This window comes from Drosophila santomea, chromosome 3R (genome assembly GCF_016746245.2).
Source record: "Drosophila santomea strain STO CAGO 1482 chromosome 3R, Prin_Dsan_1.1, whole genome shotgun sequence".
In the NCBI taxonomy this organism is placed as follows: domain Eukaryota; kingdom Metazoa; phylum Arthropoda; class Insecta; order Diptera; family Drosophilidae; genus Drosophila; species Drosophila santomea.
Genome location: NC_053019.2, coordinates 9,852,452 through 9,867,526, shown reverse-complemented (window position 1 = coordinate 9,867,526; position 15,075 = coordinate 9,852,452). Strand labels below are relative to the sequence as shown.

Sequence of the window (15,075 nt, the reverse complement as noted above, 5' to 3'; positions counted from 1 at the left end):
ATAATATTTTATATAGACTTGATGCCGCAGGGCGCCACTTTGCTGAGATGGATAAGCGCCCAGCTTCATTCCTATCAGTTTATTCCCGAACTCAAGGAGGCTTCGGATGTGTTCCGGAATGGACGCGTTCTCTGTGCGCTTATTAATCGGTGAGTAGTCATACTATACTATACAGTTTGCACTGGTACAACCATTAAAATGTTTCCATTTAGCTATCGTCCTGATCTCATCGACTATGCTGCCACCAAGGACATGAATCCCGTGGAGTGCAATGAGCTGGCATTCGCCGTCCTGGAGCGCGAACTCCACATCGATCGCGTCATGAGTGCCAAGCAGTCGCTGGACTTGACCGAGTTGGAGTCGCGAATCTGGCTCAACTATTTGGACCAGATCTGCGACTTGTTCCGAGGCGAGATCCCCCACATCAAGCACCCCAAGATGGACTTTAGCGATTTGCGCCAAAAATATCGCATCAACCACACGCACGCCCAACCCGACTTCTCCAAGCTGCTGGCAACGAAACCCAAGGCCAAGTCGCCGATGCAGGATGCTGTGGACATACCCACGACAGTGCAGCGGCGCTCGGTACTCGAGGAGGAGCGAGCCAAGCGGCAGCGTCGCCACGAGCAGCTTCTCAACATTGGTGGAGGGGCAGCAGGAAGCGCCGCCGGAGTTGCGGGAAGCGGGACGGGAACCACAACGCAGGGTGTGTTGAACCGTAGTCTGGTGGAAAATAAGTTTCGGAGTGGCTGCTAGATGAGCATATATGTTAAATTAAATGGTGGCAATAAAAGATATACGACAACTAAGCTTAGATTAGAATGTTTCGATGACGAATTGAATGTACTTTTTTTATTAATTGTTTTCACTATTTAAAGTTAATGTAAGGACAAATAGTGATAAAAGTCCTAGAGGAATTATAAAATATAACTTTGATTAAATTTAAAGAGTTTTATCAGTGAGTAAGCCACTCCAGAGACTTACAAATAATTATAATTAAATGATGTCTGATTGCTTACTTTATTTTACTCGACAGGTCAAAGCGATACTCCACGTCGGTCGAAGAAGCGCCGCCAGGTCGACAAAACCGCCAATATTGTGAGTAAATGCTGGCATTATATTTTATCATGGATTGGTTCATACGCGAATGTGCAGAAGGTCTGAGGATCAGCCATTCAAACATTTTGTTAAATATATACACACACATTGTGTATTTCTATTTCATTACCATTGCACGTTTCAAATTGTTCGAACTCAGCTTTCTCATGTACATTCAACGAATTTAATTGTTATTCACAAATGTAAAACGCAAGAAAACCAATTTCATAAAAACAAAACCATCGAAAATCTGTTCCCAAGGTTCAGCTCCTGCTGAGAACAGCTCTCTGTCATGAAATCAGTAACGCCATTAGCGCATTCGAAACCATCAATGAGGTCAGTTCACTGAGTGTCCAAGTGTCCCAGTGTCGTCTACATTGTCCACTCTGTGTGATGCGTAACTCTCAATCCACATAGCACAACTAACCTAGCATTTTCCCAGTGAAAGTCATGTAGTCAAGTAGATCTAGATGTAGTTATCCGTTCTGTGTCTGTCCCACGCAAAGTCACCCCAATAGCATACCATAGTTCGGCCAATCACTTTCGATCGCAATCAAAGTTCCCCGCCCCCTAAGTATCCGAATCCGAATCCGAATCCCCTTCGAATCTGTCCAATGTGTTGACTCTCACCTCTGCCGCGCAGGAGGAGCGCCAGCAGCGCTTGCAGGAGATCGAGGAAAATCGGCAGGAGCGGATGAGCAAGCGGCGCCAGCAGCGCTACCACCAGACGCAGAATTTCTACAAGAGCCTTCAGCTCCTGCAGGCGGGCAAGCTCTTGCGGGAGGGCGGTGAGGCGGGGGTGGCCGAGGATGGCACCCCCTTCGAGGACTACTCGATATTCCTCTACCGCCAGCAGGCGCCCGTCTTCAATGACCGCGTCAAGGACCTCGAGCGGAAGCTTCTGTTTCCCGTAAGCTAAGAGAATCTCCCGTTCCCGCTTTTGCACGCTGCGTCGTCTTCTGTGTTTTTGTCTTGACTCGTTCTGGCCCCAAGCGGATCGGATCACTTTTGATCCTAACTTCTAACTTATGCTGCAGTGCTGCAGAGTGAAGCAACTAACAAGATCCTAAACCCTAATACATGCTCGTATAATAAGTAAAAGTAAAGGTTTTAGTTCGTTAACATTGATGCTAGCAAATGCTCAAATAATATATTTAACATGTGTTTCATGGAAACTTGGAAAATTAAAGAAATGATGCCAACAAATATTTTCAATGGAGATTCTCCACAAATTTTTTGGTGGCCCCATAAGATAGTTTCCTGTTTGCTAAATGTCTTAAAAGCTCAGCGATGAGGCTTCAATATCTGCTGCGATTTAACTAATAGATGTTTAAGAATTTGGATTTGAATAAGCCAGATTGCCAGTTACTAATGTACTATTCGCTAAGCTAAGCTCGATCATCTAACTAGTCCAACATGGACTTTTTGTTATGCTTACGTTCAGTTGTTTGCCTTTTGAGTTGATTATTTATGTTCATTGGTTACTAGACGATCAGTTATCAGACGTAAAATATTTATGCATATCTATCAATTTTGATTTCTTCAAACCTTTCCACTCCGCCCCAAAACTTTAATTATTTAAACGCCTAAACACCAAAAAAACCAAAACACAACTACAAACACTGCCACCCACCAAACCAACAACCCACATCCTGTGAACCAAAGGATCGCGAACGGGGAGATATTCCGTCGGCATTGCCGCGCACGGCGGACGAGCAGTTCAGCGATCGCATCAAGAACATGGAGCAGCGGATGACGGGACGTGGTGGCCTCGGTGGTGACAAGAAGCCCAAGGATCTGATGCGGGCTATCGGCAAGATCGACTCGAACGACTGGAATGTGCGCGAGATCGAGAAGAAGATCGAGCTGTCCAAGAAGACGGAGATCCACGGGCCCAAGGGCCGCGAGAAGGTGCCCAAGTGGAGCAAGGAGCAGTTCCAGGCGCGCCAGCACAAGATGTCCAAGCCGCAGCGCCAGGACTCGCGCGAAGCGGAAAAGTTTAAGGACATCGACCAGACCATCCGCAACCTGGACAAACAGCTGAAGGAGGGCCACAATCTGGACGTGGGCGAGCGGGGCCGCAACAAGGTGGCCTCCATTGCCGGCCAGTTTGGCAAGAAGGATGAGGCCAACTCGGACGAGAAGAACGCGGGCAGCAGCAATGCCACCACCAACACCAACAACACAGTCATACCTAAATCTGTGAGTAATTTTGTGTTCATCCACCGAACTCCTTGTATCAATTGTTTTGTTTGGGTTCCATTGTTATCGGTTTTCCCTGTGCTACTTTATATTTGCTTATATCTTTATGTATACTTTATTTTTGCTTACCTTCGTGGTTGCTTCCTGTGGTTGCTGTTGCTGTTGCTGTAGTCGATGATGTTGTTAGCGTGCTTTAAGCAAAGGTCTAGGCAATAGTCTAGGCAACTCCCCCCACAAACACTCATAGTCATCAAGGCACATATCCACTCATTTGTACATGACACCCATCGAATGCCAAGCAAAAGTTAATGTGTTATCGTTAATTATTATTCATTCTCATCTTTAACCTCAATCTAATACTGATCCTTGTAACAATGCAGAGTTCCAAGGTGGCGCTGGCCTTTAAAAAGCAGGCCGCCTCCGAAAAGTGCCGCTTCTGCAAGCAAACCGTCTACCTGATGGAGAAGACCACCGTGGAGGGATTGGTTCTGCATCGCAATTGCCTTAAGTGCCACCACTGCCACACCAACTTGCGTCTGGGAGGCTACGCCTTTGATCGGGACGATCCGCAGGGCCGATTTTACTGCACCCAGCACTTCCGGTTGCCGCCCAAACCGCTGCCGCAGCGCACCAACAAGGCCAGGGTGAGTATCGATCTTGGATCTATCTAAGTGTTCCTACCAACTACAACCCATTCTCTTATTCCTCCAGAAATCCGCTGCCGCTCAACCCGCCTCGCCTGCTGTACCACCATCTGCGGGATCCGTGCCTACTGCAGCTGCCACAGCTGAGCCCATGGACACCACTCCACCCAGGGATCAGGTGGACCTGCTGGAGACGTCGCGAGCAAATGCCTCTGCCGATGCCATGTCCGATGATGAAGCCAATGTTATCGATGAGCACGAATGGTCCGGTCGCAACTTCTTGCCCGAGTCCAACAACGATTCCCAATCGGAGCTGTCCAGCTCGGATGAATCTGATACGGAATCGGACTCGGAGATGTTTGAGGAGGCGGACGATTCGCCGTTTGGCGCTCAGACCCTCCAGTTGGCGTCGGATTGGATTGGAAAGCAGTACTGTGAGGACAGTGATGATTCTGACGATTTCTACGACTCAAGTGAAGGTATTGCGGGTGAGTGGGCACAAAAGGGGAAGTTTTAAAGTCACTTACTAATAAACTTTTCATTGGATTTCAGACGATGGTAAAGATGACACCGAGGGTGAGGAATTCAAGAAGGCCCGCGAACTGAGACGCCAGGAGGTTCGCCTGCAGCCGTTGCCCGCCAATCTGCCCACAGATACGGAGACCGAGGTGGGTTCTATTTAACTATTGTGTCTCTTGGCGATTGGGAGACTAACCTTCTCATTATTCTCATTTATTTTCCTTGACTCTTACATTATTCTTTTAAACTCCTGCTCATGGTGTTGGTTTCATTATTGTCCTTACAAATCCATAATTATTTCAATAATTAGAAACTTAAGTTAAACGTAGACAATAAAGAGAACGTGGCCGACAGAAACTCTCTGAAATCCGGCAATTCCTTTGAGTCCGCGCGCAGTCAGCCGTCCACGCCCCTTTCCACGCCCACTCGTGTCGAGATGGAGCAACTGGAGCGAAATGCTCCACGCAAGTTTAGCAGCGAAATCGAGGCCATCAGCGAGAAACTATACCACATGAACAACATGGTAAAGATGAACAAGGACCTCGAGGTGCTGGCCAAGGAAAATCTTGTCAAGAGCGACATCCTGCGCAAGCTCACGCTGAAGGAGAAGTGGCTGGCAGAGAATGCGGCCATAGCTGCAGGTCAAAAGGTGACTCCGACTCCTAGTGCGTCGGTTCCTGCGCTTCAGCCCAAGTCAAAGTTCGATGAAAAGTTCGAAAAGGTAGTGAGTCCACCTCAACCGGTGGCCGCCGAACCCAAACCCAAGCCAGTAATCGATTTCAATCTGGATGAGTTAAAGCCACGCAAACCGAACTTTGAGGAGCGACCCAAGGAGCAGCTGCCTAGGCCTGAAAGTTTGAAAAAACCACCACAGCAAAAGCCAAAGGGCAGCAGCACGAATGTGAGCCGCTCCAACAGCTTGAAGAGTAATGCCAGCACCGGGAGTCCAAAGGTGAAAAAAGCACCCATTTCAAATAACAGCGAAATGCAAATTGAAGGAATCCTTGGTACCTTAAAAAAGATTCAGAGCCAGAACAGCAGCGATCAGGATGAAGATATGGATGTAGATGAGGATGTGGATGTGGAAAAAAAGCCAAATAAGGAGCTCAACAGCAAGTTGAAGGAAATCCAAGCAAGCAGCTTTGCCGGCACCATGGACCATATTAAATCACAGATGACTATGCCAACGGTTAGTGCCCAGGCACCACCCTCCATGGATCTTTCCAAGTACTTTCCCAACCAGAAGCAGGAGAAGAGCTCCGCCAGCAGCACCAACAAGAATCAGGTTACCCTGAAGGATGTTAACCTGGCCAAGTACTTCCCCAGCAGTCCAGCTCCACAACGAAGAACCGTGGAAACGGTGGCCGATCGCCTAAAGAAGTCGCAGACTGAGGCTGCTCTAGCCAAAACCAAACAACTGGAGGACCAAGCCAATAACCTGCCGGAAAAGTCCAAGCAAGAGGCGGAAAAGGAAGGAGAGCCCAAAAAAAATACGAAGAAGGTGGCTGACTCGAAACCAGCACCTCCGAAACGACAGGCCTCTTTGGACACCTTTAGCTTAAGGGAGCACCAGATGGATGGCGCACTAGACCTGACCAAAAAGAAGGTGCCCACCAAAGCGAGCACTGGCGTTAAGAAACCGGCCAAATCAGGGAGTACCACATCCGTGACGAAAGCCACGGCCACATCCAAAGGAAAGACTATTAAGATTGTAAAGAAAATCGTACCCAAAGGAACCAAAGCCAAAAAGGCGGCAGAAGCGGCCCAAGAAACCGCTGCAGTCGAGGCTCCGCCAGAGAAGCAGCCGCCAAAAGATGAAGCAGAGCGAATATTGGACGAAATCCTGGGAGATGGTGAACTGCGTTCACCCAGCTCCGAGTATCAGCGCCTGTTTCAGGACGAAAAGTCGCCCAGCGATTTGTCCGACAACATTGATCGGATACTCGAGGAAACCGGGTTGGATGTGGAATTGGGCCTGCCCAAGCGAAGCAGTAGGAAACTGGTCAAGACAAAATCCCTGGGTGAGGGTGACTTTGACATGAATCCTTCGAAGGAAAGACTAACTGGAGTACAGAACATCCTCAAGCGATTCGAGTCCATGAGTTCAGTTACCTCCCAGAACAGTGATGAGCAGGCGGCCTTCAAACTACGTCGCATGGAGTCAACCACCAGCAACCTGAGCAGTTTGACCCGTTCCAGGGAGTCACTTGTATCCGTCAGCGATTCAATGAGTGATTTGGAGAAAACCATGGATTACCTGCGTAATGAATGGCGCAATGAGGCCACCAACTTTCTGCAAAAGAAGCGCGATAAATTCTATGCCAAAAAGGAGGAGCAAGAAAAGGAGGCCAAGATTAAGGCTAAACCAGATCCCTTAGACCATCTTCCTGTTCAATATCGCGACTCCAAGCTGGCCAAATTCTTCGGCTTGTCCGCTCGCAAGTCACCTGAAAAGCGAAAGTCTCCCATTAAGAAAAAGAAATCCCCCTCTAAAACGCCAAAGGTGACCAAAGCAAACAACTCACTGGAGGAGCTGGCCAAGATCAGTAGTGTTCGCCAGACCAAGAAGGCGCAACCAAAGACTCTAAAGCCTGTAGAAGTAAAACCTTTAAAGCCAGCTAGTCCAGTTCCAGATGATTTTGAGATTCTTGATCTGCTGGAGAAAGCCACAGAGGCCAAAGAACTTGAGCGCTCGAAGACCAAGAGTCCAGCTGTAGAAGCGATAATGGAGACGCTCAAAGAAGGTGTAGTAGAAATTCCCTTACCAGTGGAAGATATTAAAAATCTACCCAAAACCGGGTGTGATAAGTCCTCGAACAGCTCACGTCGTGGTTCCCAATCTAGTCTGGTCGTGTCGCGAAGACACTCGGAAATTTCTCTCAACGATAAACTCAACCAGGAGGCACTCGCCGCCTTGAACCAACTGGAAAAAGAAAGGGAGGCGGAGCAAGTGGACGAGCTTTTCCAGAGCATGGTGGAGGAAATGGAGCAGGAACCGCAGCCAATTGCCATTGCCGAACCTTCGGAAGAGGACATCGATGCGGACTCCTTGTGCACCACAATCAGCAAGAGTCCCAGTGCTCAGCCCGTTACGGTGGTTAAACGCGGCAGTTCCGAGGATCAGAGCATAGAGAAGCTTTTCAGCCACTTCTCCGACGAGATGTTGGTGAATGTGGAGTTCGACTCCAACGATGAGCTTGTAGGCATCACACCAAGGGCCACACTCGTTTCCCGAAACACAGAGGATCGGGACTACTTGGATAAACTAGAGTCTTTGGAGCGTGATGAGGAGACTTTCCAACCAGTAGTTGGTGAGAAATTCATACAGGAAAATGTCCAGGACGAAGTGGACGGATTGCACTTCCCATCGCGCCCACAACGACGACCCAAAAGCAGTTCATCTTCCAGTGAACCATCACTTCCTGTGGCTCCTCAAAGGTTGAAGAAGAAACTTTCAAAACTAGATCCGGAGGACATGCCTCCTTCGGTACAGGATCTTTTACAGCAGGTTTACCAGAAGAACATCCAACCTGAAAAAGCGGAAATAATTCCAGTTGAGGGCAAACAAACTTTAAGGTTTCCCAGCATGTTGGCGGAAGAAGATGTAGACGAAGTGGATCACTCTAAAGAAACAATCAAGAAAATTGATACGGCTCCAGAAGAGATCAAAGTGGAAAAGATCACCGAGCCGGAAGAGGTGGCTCAGGCAATTCCATGTCCTCGCAAACCGGCAATTAGTCAGAGCAACTCCCTTAAGAGCGAGAATTCGTCGGGCAGCAGTTTAGTGGAAGTACCAAAGATAATAACACCGCTCAAGTCGAGTAGCAAGGAGAACTCCTCGGACTGGGACATGGAGAAGCTGCCCGCCTCACCCATGCCACGACGTAGGTTGCTACAAAATCAGCCGCCATATAAAGCTCCAAACGTGGCTAGCAAGGAGAGCTCCTTGGAGTGGGACATGGAGAAGCTGCCCAACAGTCCCATGTTGCCAAGAAGGAACAAAATGCGGGCCATCTCACCTAGCACCAACCCAGTGCAGCTACTAAACAATTTACCCTCCGATGCAGATGACGAGGCGGCTCAGAGACGCCTAATCGAGGATTTCGAGCAGGAGAGACGTCAGGCGCTGATCAAGCGGGACGAGAACTTCGAGGCCATTGCGGCGGAGCAGCGCAGACGCGACTCCTTACAGAGCAGCAGCAACTCGAGCAGCAAACGCAGCTTACCACCGCCCACGCCGCCCATGACGATGGCATCGCGACGAGGAACCACTCAGGATACGAATCGCACCCAGGATACGGCAACGCGGCACGAGGGAACTCCGCCCATGTTCAAGAAGCTAGATGTCGATGGCAGCGGTACGTCTATGGATTCCACCGCCTGCTCCACGCGGCGCAGTTCGTTTGCATTTATAGAGTTACAGGATAACAAACCAGTGATTGTGCCCATGCCCAAGAAACTGAAGTTGCCCAAGCCGGAGCCACCTAGGTTCGTACCCGAACCAGTGGCCATTGATGAGCCCGTGCCCGAGGTGTTCCAGGGTCGCGCCTGGCCCAAGACTCAGTTGGATAGAGAGGTCGATCTTGGGGATTCGGATGATGAAGATGAGGCAGAAAAGCTTAAGAAACAGCTGCCCGAATACGCTCGTTCGGATTCTCCTCCTTCGGCTGCATTCAAGAATCGCAAGTGGCCGGATGGGAAAACAGTGTTTGATAAGCGTGCCGAATCTCTTGAGGAGGAGGATATCTTCGAGGGATTACTGTCCCCAAGGAAAAGGGGTTCCCAGAGATTCAAGGACAAGCCGCGCTCTCAATCTCCGCAGCCTTTCAAACCGCTGGTCAACAGCTCCAGGAAGAACTCAAAGTCATACAGCGACCTTAAGAAGGGACCCTCCATGCAATCTCTGTCGGCGCAATCCAGCCAGGACACGGACACACTGTCCACCACCACAACAGTAGCCACAGCTCGTCCCGCAAGCTATGTTAACTACGAGGACCCAATGGATGCCAGTACCCAAGCTTTGCTGGATCGAAGCAAACGGTTACACAACCGCAAAAGAGATTTCGTAAACGAGCGAGTGGTGGAGCGCAACCCCTATATGAGGGATGTGCTTAGGAGCACGGATCGCCGGGATTACGACGATGTGGATGAAGATCTGACCAGCTACAGGCCAAGGCATTATGCCAGCTCCACGCTAAGTCGCTTCCCCAACACCACGACAAGGAAGAGCAACAACTACGATTACCTCAGTCCCAGCAGTGATTATCTGAGCAGGAGAAGCTACATCCCGAGCGCCAGTGCAAGCAGCAGTTACTATCCATCGAGCACGCGTAGCTCCCATTTGAGTGACCTGTTCCGACGACGCAGCCCCGCCAGCGGACCCGGATCCGGATCCGCACTTTCCGGCTACGGCAACAAAGAGTCGTGCGTTATCTCCTAGTTGTTAGCCCCGAACCATTGACCAAAGCAGCCTTCTCTTTTCATTTATATTTTACCCCGTTGTGGCCGCAGACGACGCCTCAACTACTATCTCTACTGAGTGCCAACCCAGCGTCAGCGAAACCAACCCCACAAACAGACCCCCGTACCCTGACCAACCCGACCCCCCCTTCAAGACACTATAGGTCCCCCGATAAGCAGCCCAAGAATACCCAACCAACCAACCAACCAACCAACCATGCTAGACTGCCCGCCCGCCTGTCTGCTCTCGATGTGCCACGCCTTCAAGTTCAAGTTCAAGTCCAGTCCAAGTCCTCCAAGTCAGCCAAAGACTAGATCGGGCTAGCCTCAGATCGAGTTGGCCACTTGATTGAAAGTAAATGCACCTGGGTACGATCTACGAAGGTAAATTCAAGCACAGCCATCCGCGAAATGTTGCGCTAACCCCGAACTCAAGCAGCCCGAAAAAAAGCCGAAAGTTTGTAGTCTCTAAACCTAGAAAATACTGAAAACTGAATACCGATTGTGTTGTGTCGTTCTGTTGCAGTCCTTACTCCAAAGTCCAAAAACAGGCCTAACCCCCAGCTAATCCTGGCCAGCGTTTGTTTTGTCCATCAGCGTTCCTCTCGTTTCCCTTCTGGATCGTACCTAAAGGCATGACGCCGCTGTTTTTTTGCTGTTTAACTCACTACTCCGACTAATTAGCATGTGCGAACCAAAGGTGTTTGCTGTACATAAAACGCCGCCTTCGGGTGTGGGCAGTAGCTAGACCGATCTCTGACCGATCGCTACTGATCCCGACTCCCATTGCTTTTGTTTTACGTTCGTTCAGTTACTTGCTCTCCTGTCCTAACGCACACTAATTCATTCATACGTATTCGTAACTCCACTTGCAGGTTCAAACCGAGTCCGAGAGCACCTCGCCCGACGAAGTGGAACTCAACTCTGCCACTGAGATATCCACCGACTCCGAGTTTGACAACGATGAGATTATACGCCAGGCGCCCAAGATCTTCATCGATGACACCCATCTAAGGAAGCCCACCAAGGTTCAGGTAAGCGGGGGAGTCCAAGTGTATTTAAAAACGTGCAACTAATTATTACCTTGCAGATCAAGTCCACCATGATCGGACCCAATGCAGCATCCGCCGGACTCCATCAGAAGCAGTTGGCGGCGCGGGAGAAGGGCGGCAGCTACCTCCAGAAGTACCAACCCCAGCCGCCACTGCCACAGTTCAAACCGCTGGTCCAGGTGGATCCCACCCTGCTCATTGGCAGCCAGCGCGCTCCTCTTCAGAATCCCCGGCCCGGAGATTACTTGCTTAACAAGACGGCCAGTACGGAGGGCATCGCCTCCAAAAAGAGCCTGGAGCTTAAAAAGCGCTATCTGCTGGGTGAGCCGGCCAATGGCAACAAGATCCAGAAGTCCGGATCCACCTCAGTGCTAGACTCGCGCATTCGCAGCTTCCAGTCGAACATATCGGAGTGCCAGAAGCTTCTGAATCCCAGCAGCGACATCAGTGCCGGCATGCGCACCTTCCTCGATCGCACAAAGTTGGGCGAGGGCAGCCAGACAACCGGGCAGACGAACGAACTGATCCGTTCCGCCACCAGCAATGTGATTAACGATCTGCGCGTGGAACTGCGGATACAGAAAACCGGCTCCAGCCACTCCACGGACAACGAGAAGGAAAACGTGTTCGTGAACTGTAAGAACGAGCTGAACAAAGGCATGGAATACACGGATGCGGTCAACGCCACGCTGCTGGACCAGCTGGCCAGAAAGAGTTCGCCCACCACGCCAACGAATAAGACGGTGGTCGAGGTCATTGATCTGGTGACACCGGAGAAGCCAATGGACATTATCGATCTAACGGCGCTGGAAACGCCCAAGAAGCAGTTGGTGGATGGTAGCGCCATGGATGTGGATGAACGCCTCACACCCGACAGCAATAAAATCAGCGAACTGCAGCAGGAAGTGAAGGAGGAACCTAAGCCGGATGTCTCCCGGGATGTTAAGGAATGCATACCAGATATTCTGGGACATATTAAGGAGGGAACGGGAGCGAAGGAGCCAAGTGGCGAGGATCAACAAAGCCTGCTGGAGGAGTCGGACGAAGAGAAGCGCGACTCACCGGAGAAGGATGTGGCCGAGCATGAGCTTTATGAACCCGACAGTGTGCAGATCCAGGTGCCCAATATCCCATGGGATAAGACCAAGCCGGAGGTCATGTCTACCACCGGCAGCAGTGGCTCCATCTGCTCAAGCTCCGACTCTTCCAGCATTGAAGACATCCAGCACTACATTTTGGAGTCCACAACCAGTCCGGATACTCAGACAGTTGGCGGAAAGCACAATGTGCCACGTTTGGAGGTGCACGACACAAGTGGCGCCCTGATGCAGGTGGACAGCCTGATGATTGTGAATGGAAAGTATATTGGGGATCCCGAGGATGTCAAGTTCTTGGATATGCCCGCCAATGTTATTGTTCCGCCCGCACCGGCGCTTAAGACGAATGAGCTGGATATGGAAGATGACCAAGAGGTGGAGGCGGAACCAGTAACTGCTACTCCGGAGCCGGTCGAGTGTACGGTCATTGAGACGGAGCGTCGTGTTGGTGCTCCCCCTCCCTTGCCAGAGATGGGTCCACCTAAATTGAAGTTCGACAGCAAAAATGAGAACAAGATCGAGAGCTTGAAGAATCTTCCGTTGATCGTAGAGAGCAATGTGGAGCACAGTCAGGCAGTAAAACCCATTACGCTTAATTTAAGCAACCTGGCCAGGACGCCAGATACACCGACCACGCCCACGGCGCACGACAGTGACAAAACACCCACTGGAGAAATTCTCTCGCGAGGATCTGACTCGGAAACCGAGCACACTGGCACTGGTCAGGTGCTAACCGAGACGGAACTCTCCGATTGGACGGCCGACGACTGCATCTCGGAGAACTTTGTCGACTTGGAGTTCGTACTTAACTCGAACAAGGGCACGATAAAACGACGCAAGGATCGACGACGCAGTGGAGCAAGCAAACTTCCCAGTGGCAATGAGGTAATCCACGAGCTGGCCAGGCAGGCGCCAGTGGTGCAGATGGACGGTATTCTCAGTGCCATCGACATCGATGACATAGAGTTCATGGACACTGGTTCTGAGGGCTCGTGCGCTGAGGCTTATTCCGCCACAAATACAGCTCTTATTCAGAATAGAGGTTACATGGAGTACATCGAGTCGGAACCCAAGAAGGCGACCCGCAAGGCAGCTCCTCCATCCAGTTACCCAGGTAATCTACCGCCTTTAATGACAAAGCGGGACGAGAAGCTGGGCATCGATTACATTGAGCAGGGAGCCTACATAATGCACGATGATGCTAAGACGCCTGTGAATGAGGTGGCTCCTGCCATGACCCAATCGCTGACTGACTCAAGCACGCTCAATGAACTGGATGATGACAGTATGATAATATCCCAGACCCAGCCAACGACAACGGAGGAAAGTGAAGCATTGACGGTGGTCACCAGTCCACTTGACACGTCCTCCCCTCGTGTCCTCGATCAATTCGCTTCAATGTTGGCGGCGGGAAAGGGTGACTCCACGCCCAGCAGCTCCGAGCAACAACCAAAGACCTCTACGGTGACGAGCAGCAGCACTGGACCCAACTCCTCGACGCCAGGGAACGTCTCGAAGGAGCCGCTGGAGGAGGACCTGCAGATCCAGTTTGAGTATGTTCGAGCACTGCAGCAACGCATATCGCAGATCAGCACCCAGCGGCGAAAGAGCTCTAAGGGAGAGGCACCTAACTTGCAGCTAAACAGTAGCGCACCTGTGATAGAATCAGCCGAGGATCCGCCCAAGCCGGCAGAGGAGCCTGTGGTCTTAATGCGACCGCGGACCACCAGCATTTCCGGAAAGGTACCTGAGATACCCACACTTAGCAGCAAGCTGGAAGAGATAACCAAAGAACGCACCAAGCAAAAGGATCTGATTCACGACCTAGTCATGGACAAGTTGCAGTCGAAGAAGCAGCTGAACGCTGAGAAGCGCCTGCACCGGAGTCGACAGCGCAGTTTGCTGACCAGTGGCTATGCCAGTGGCTCCAGCCTGAGTCCGACGCCCAAGCTGGCGGCTGCTTGCAGTCCGCAGGATTCCAACTGCTCCAGCCAAGCGCACTACCACGCCTCCACGGCGGAGGAGGGACCGAAGCCGCAGGCGGAGAGGCCGTTGCAGAAGTCCGCCACGTCCACGTATGTGTCGCCTTACCGCACTGTCCAGGCGCCCACGCGGAGTGGTGATCTCTATAAGCCGCGCCCCTTCAGCGAACACATTAATTCGAACGCTCTGGCGGGTTACAAGCTCGGCAAGACGGCCTCGTTCAATGGCGGAAAGTTGGACGACTTTGCGAAACCCATTGCTCCGGCGAGAGTTAACCGAGGAGGAGGCGTTGTGACTGCGGATGTAGCCAACATTTCCGCCTCGACGGAGAACCTAAGGAGCGAAGCCAGGGCCAGGGCTCGTCTCAAGTCTAACACAGAACTGGGCCTCAGTCCCGAGGAAAAGATGCAGCTAATACGCTCAAGGCTGCACTACGACCAAAGCAGATCCCTGAAGCCGAAACAACTGGAGGAGATGCCATCTGGAGATCTGGCGGCACGTGCCCGCAAAATGAGTGCCTCGAAGAGCGTCAATGATCTGGCCTACATGGTGGGCCAGCAGCAGCAGCAGCATGTTGAAACGGATGCCGTGCTCCAGGCCAAGGCAGCTGACTTTACATCCGATCCCAATTTGGCGTCCGGTGTGCAGGAGAAGACAGGCAAAACGAAGTCCGGACGCAGGCCAAAGGATCCGGAGCGGCGCAAGAGTCTCATACAGTCGTTGTCCAGCTTCTTCCAAAAGGGTTCTGCATCCGCGGCCTCCAGTGCCAAGGAGCAGGGCGGCACTGTGGCTGCCGGTCACTCTGAACAGTCAGAGCGACCCGGCACCAGCAGCAGCGGCACGCCCACAATCTCGGATGCGGCTGGTGGAGGCGGAGGAGGCGGTGGCGTCTTCAGTAGATTCCGCATCTCGCCCAAGTCCAAGGAGAAGTCAAAGGTCAGTGCTCGTCCCAAATATCTATTTGTAATGTGGTTCTGGTCGGTGTTGATGTAACCAAGTGTTGTCTGCCTCAAGGAGATT

The 15,075-nt window shown here is 51.2% G+C and overlaps 1 protein-coding gene across 14 annotated transcripts in view; it reads left to right on the top strand.

The window, feature by feature from the left end:
* Positions 1-15,075, top strand: part of LOC120454448 (F-actin-monooxygenase Mical) — a 42,110-nt gene that overhangs the window by 24,003 nt on the left and 3,032 nt on the right. For 5 of the 14 annotated variants that reach the window (XR_005616618.2, XR_005616619.1, XM_039639751.2 and 2 more), the window contains exons 2-11: positions 17-149; positions 213-706; positions 1,037-1,098; positions 1,742-2,008; positions 2,764-3,300; positions 3,681-3,944; positions 4,012-4,432; positions 4,497-4,612; positions 10,799-10,957; positions 11,014-14,991. Coding sequence is in view for 6 of the 14 variants with exons in the window: in XM_039639751.2 (XP_039495685.1) it covers positions 17-149; positions 213-706; positions 1,037-1,098; positions 1,742-2,008; positions 2,764-3,300; positions 3,681-3,944; positions 4,012-4,432; positions 4,497-4,612; positions 10,799-10,957; positions 11,014-14,991 (6,431 nt within the window). In the remaining 8 variants the exon portion in view is untranslated. Of the gene's footprint in view, positions 1-16; positions 150-212; positions 707-1,036; positions 1,099-1,741; positions 2,009-2,763; positions 3,301-3,680; positions 3,945-4,011; positions 4,433-4,496; positions 4,613-4,773; positions 9,892-9,974; positions 10,308-10,798; positions 10,958-11,013; positions 14,992-15,075 lie in introns of those variants that run through there. The other 9 variants (XR_005616614.1, XR_005616615.1, XR_005616612.1 and 6 more) reach the window with 7 other exon arrangements.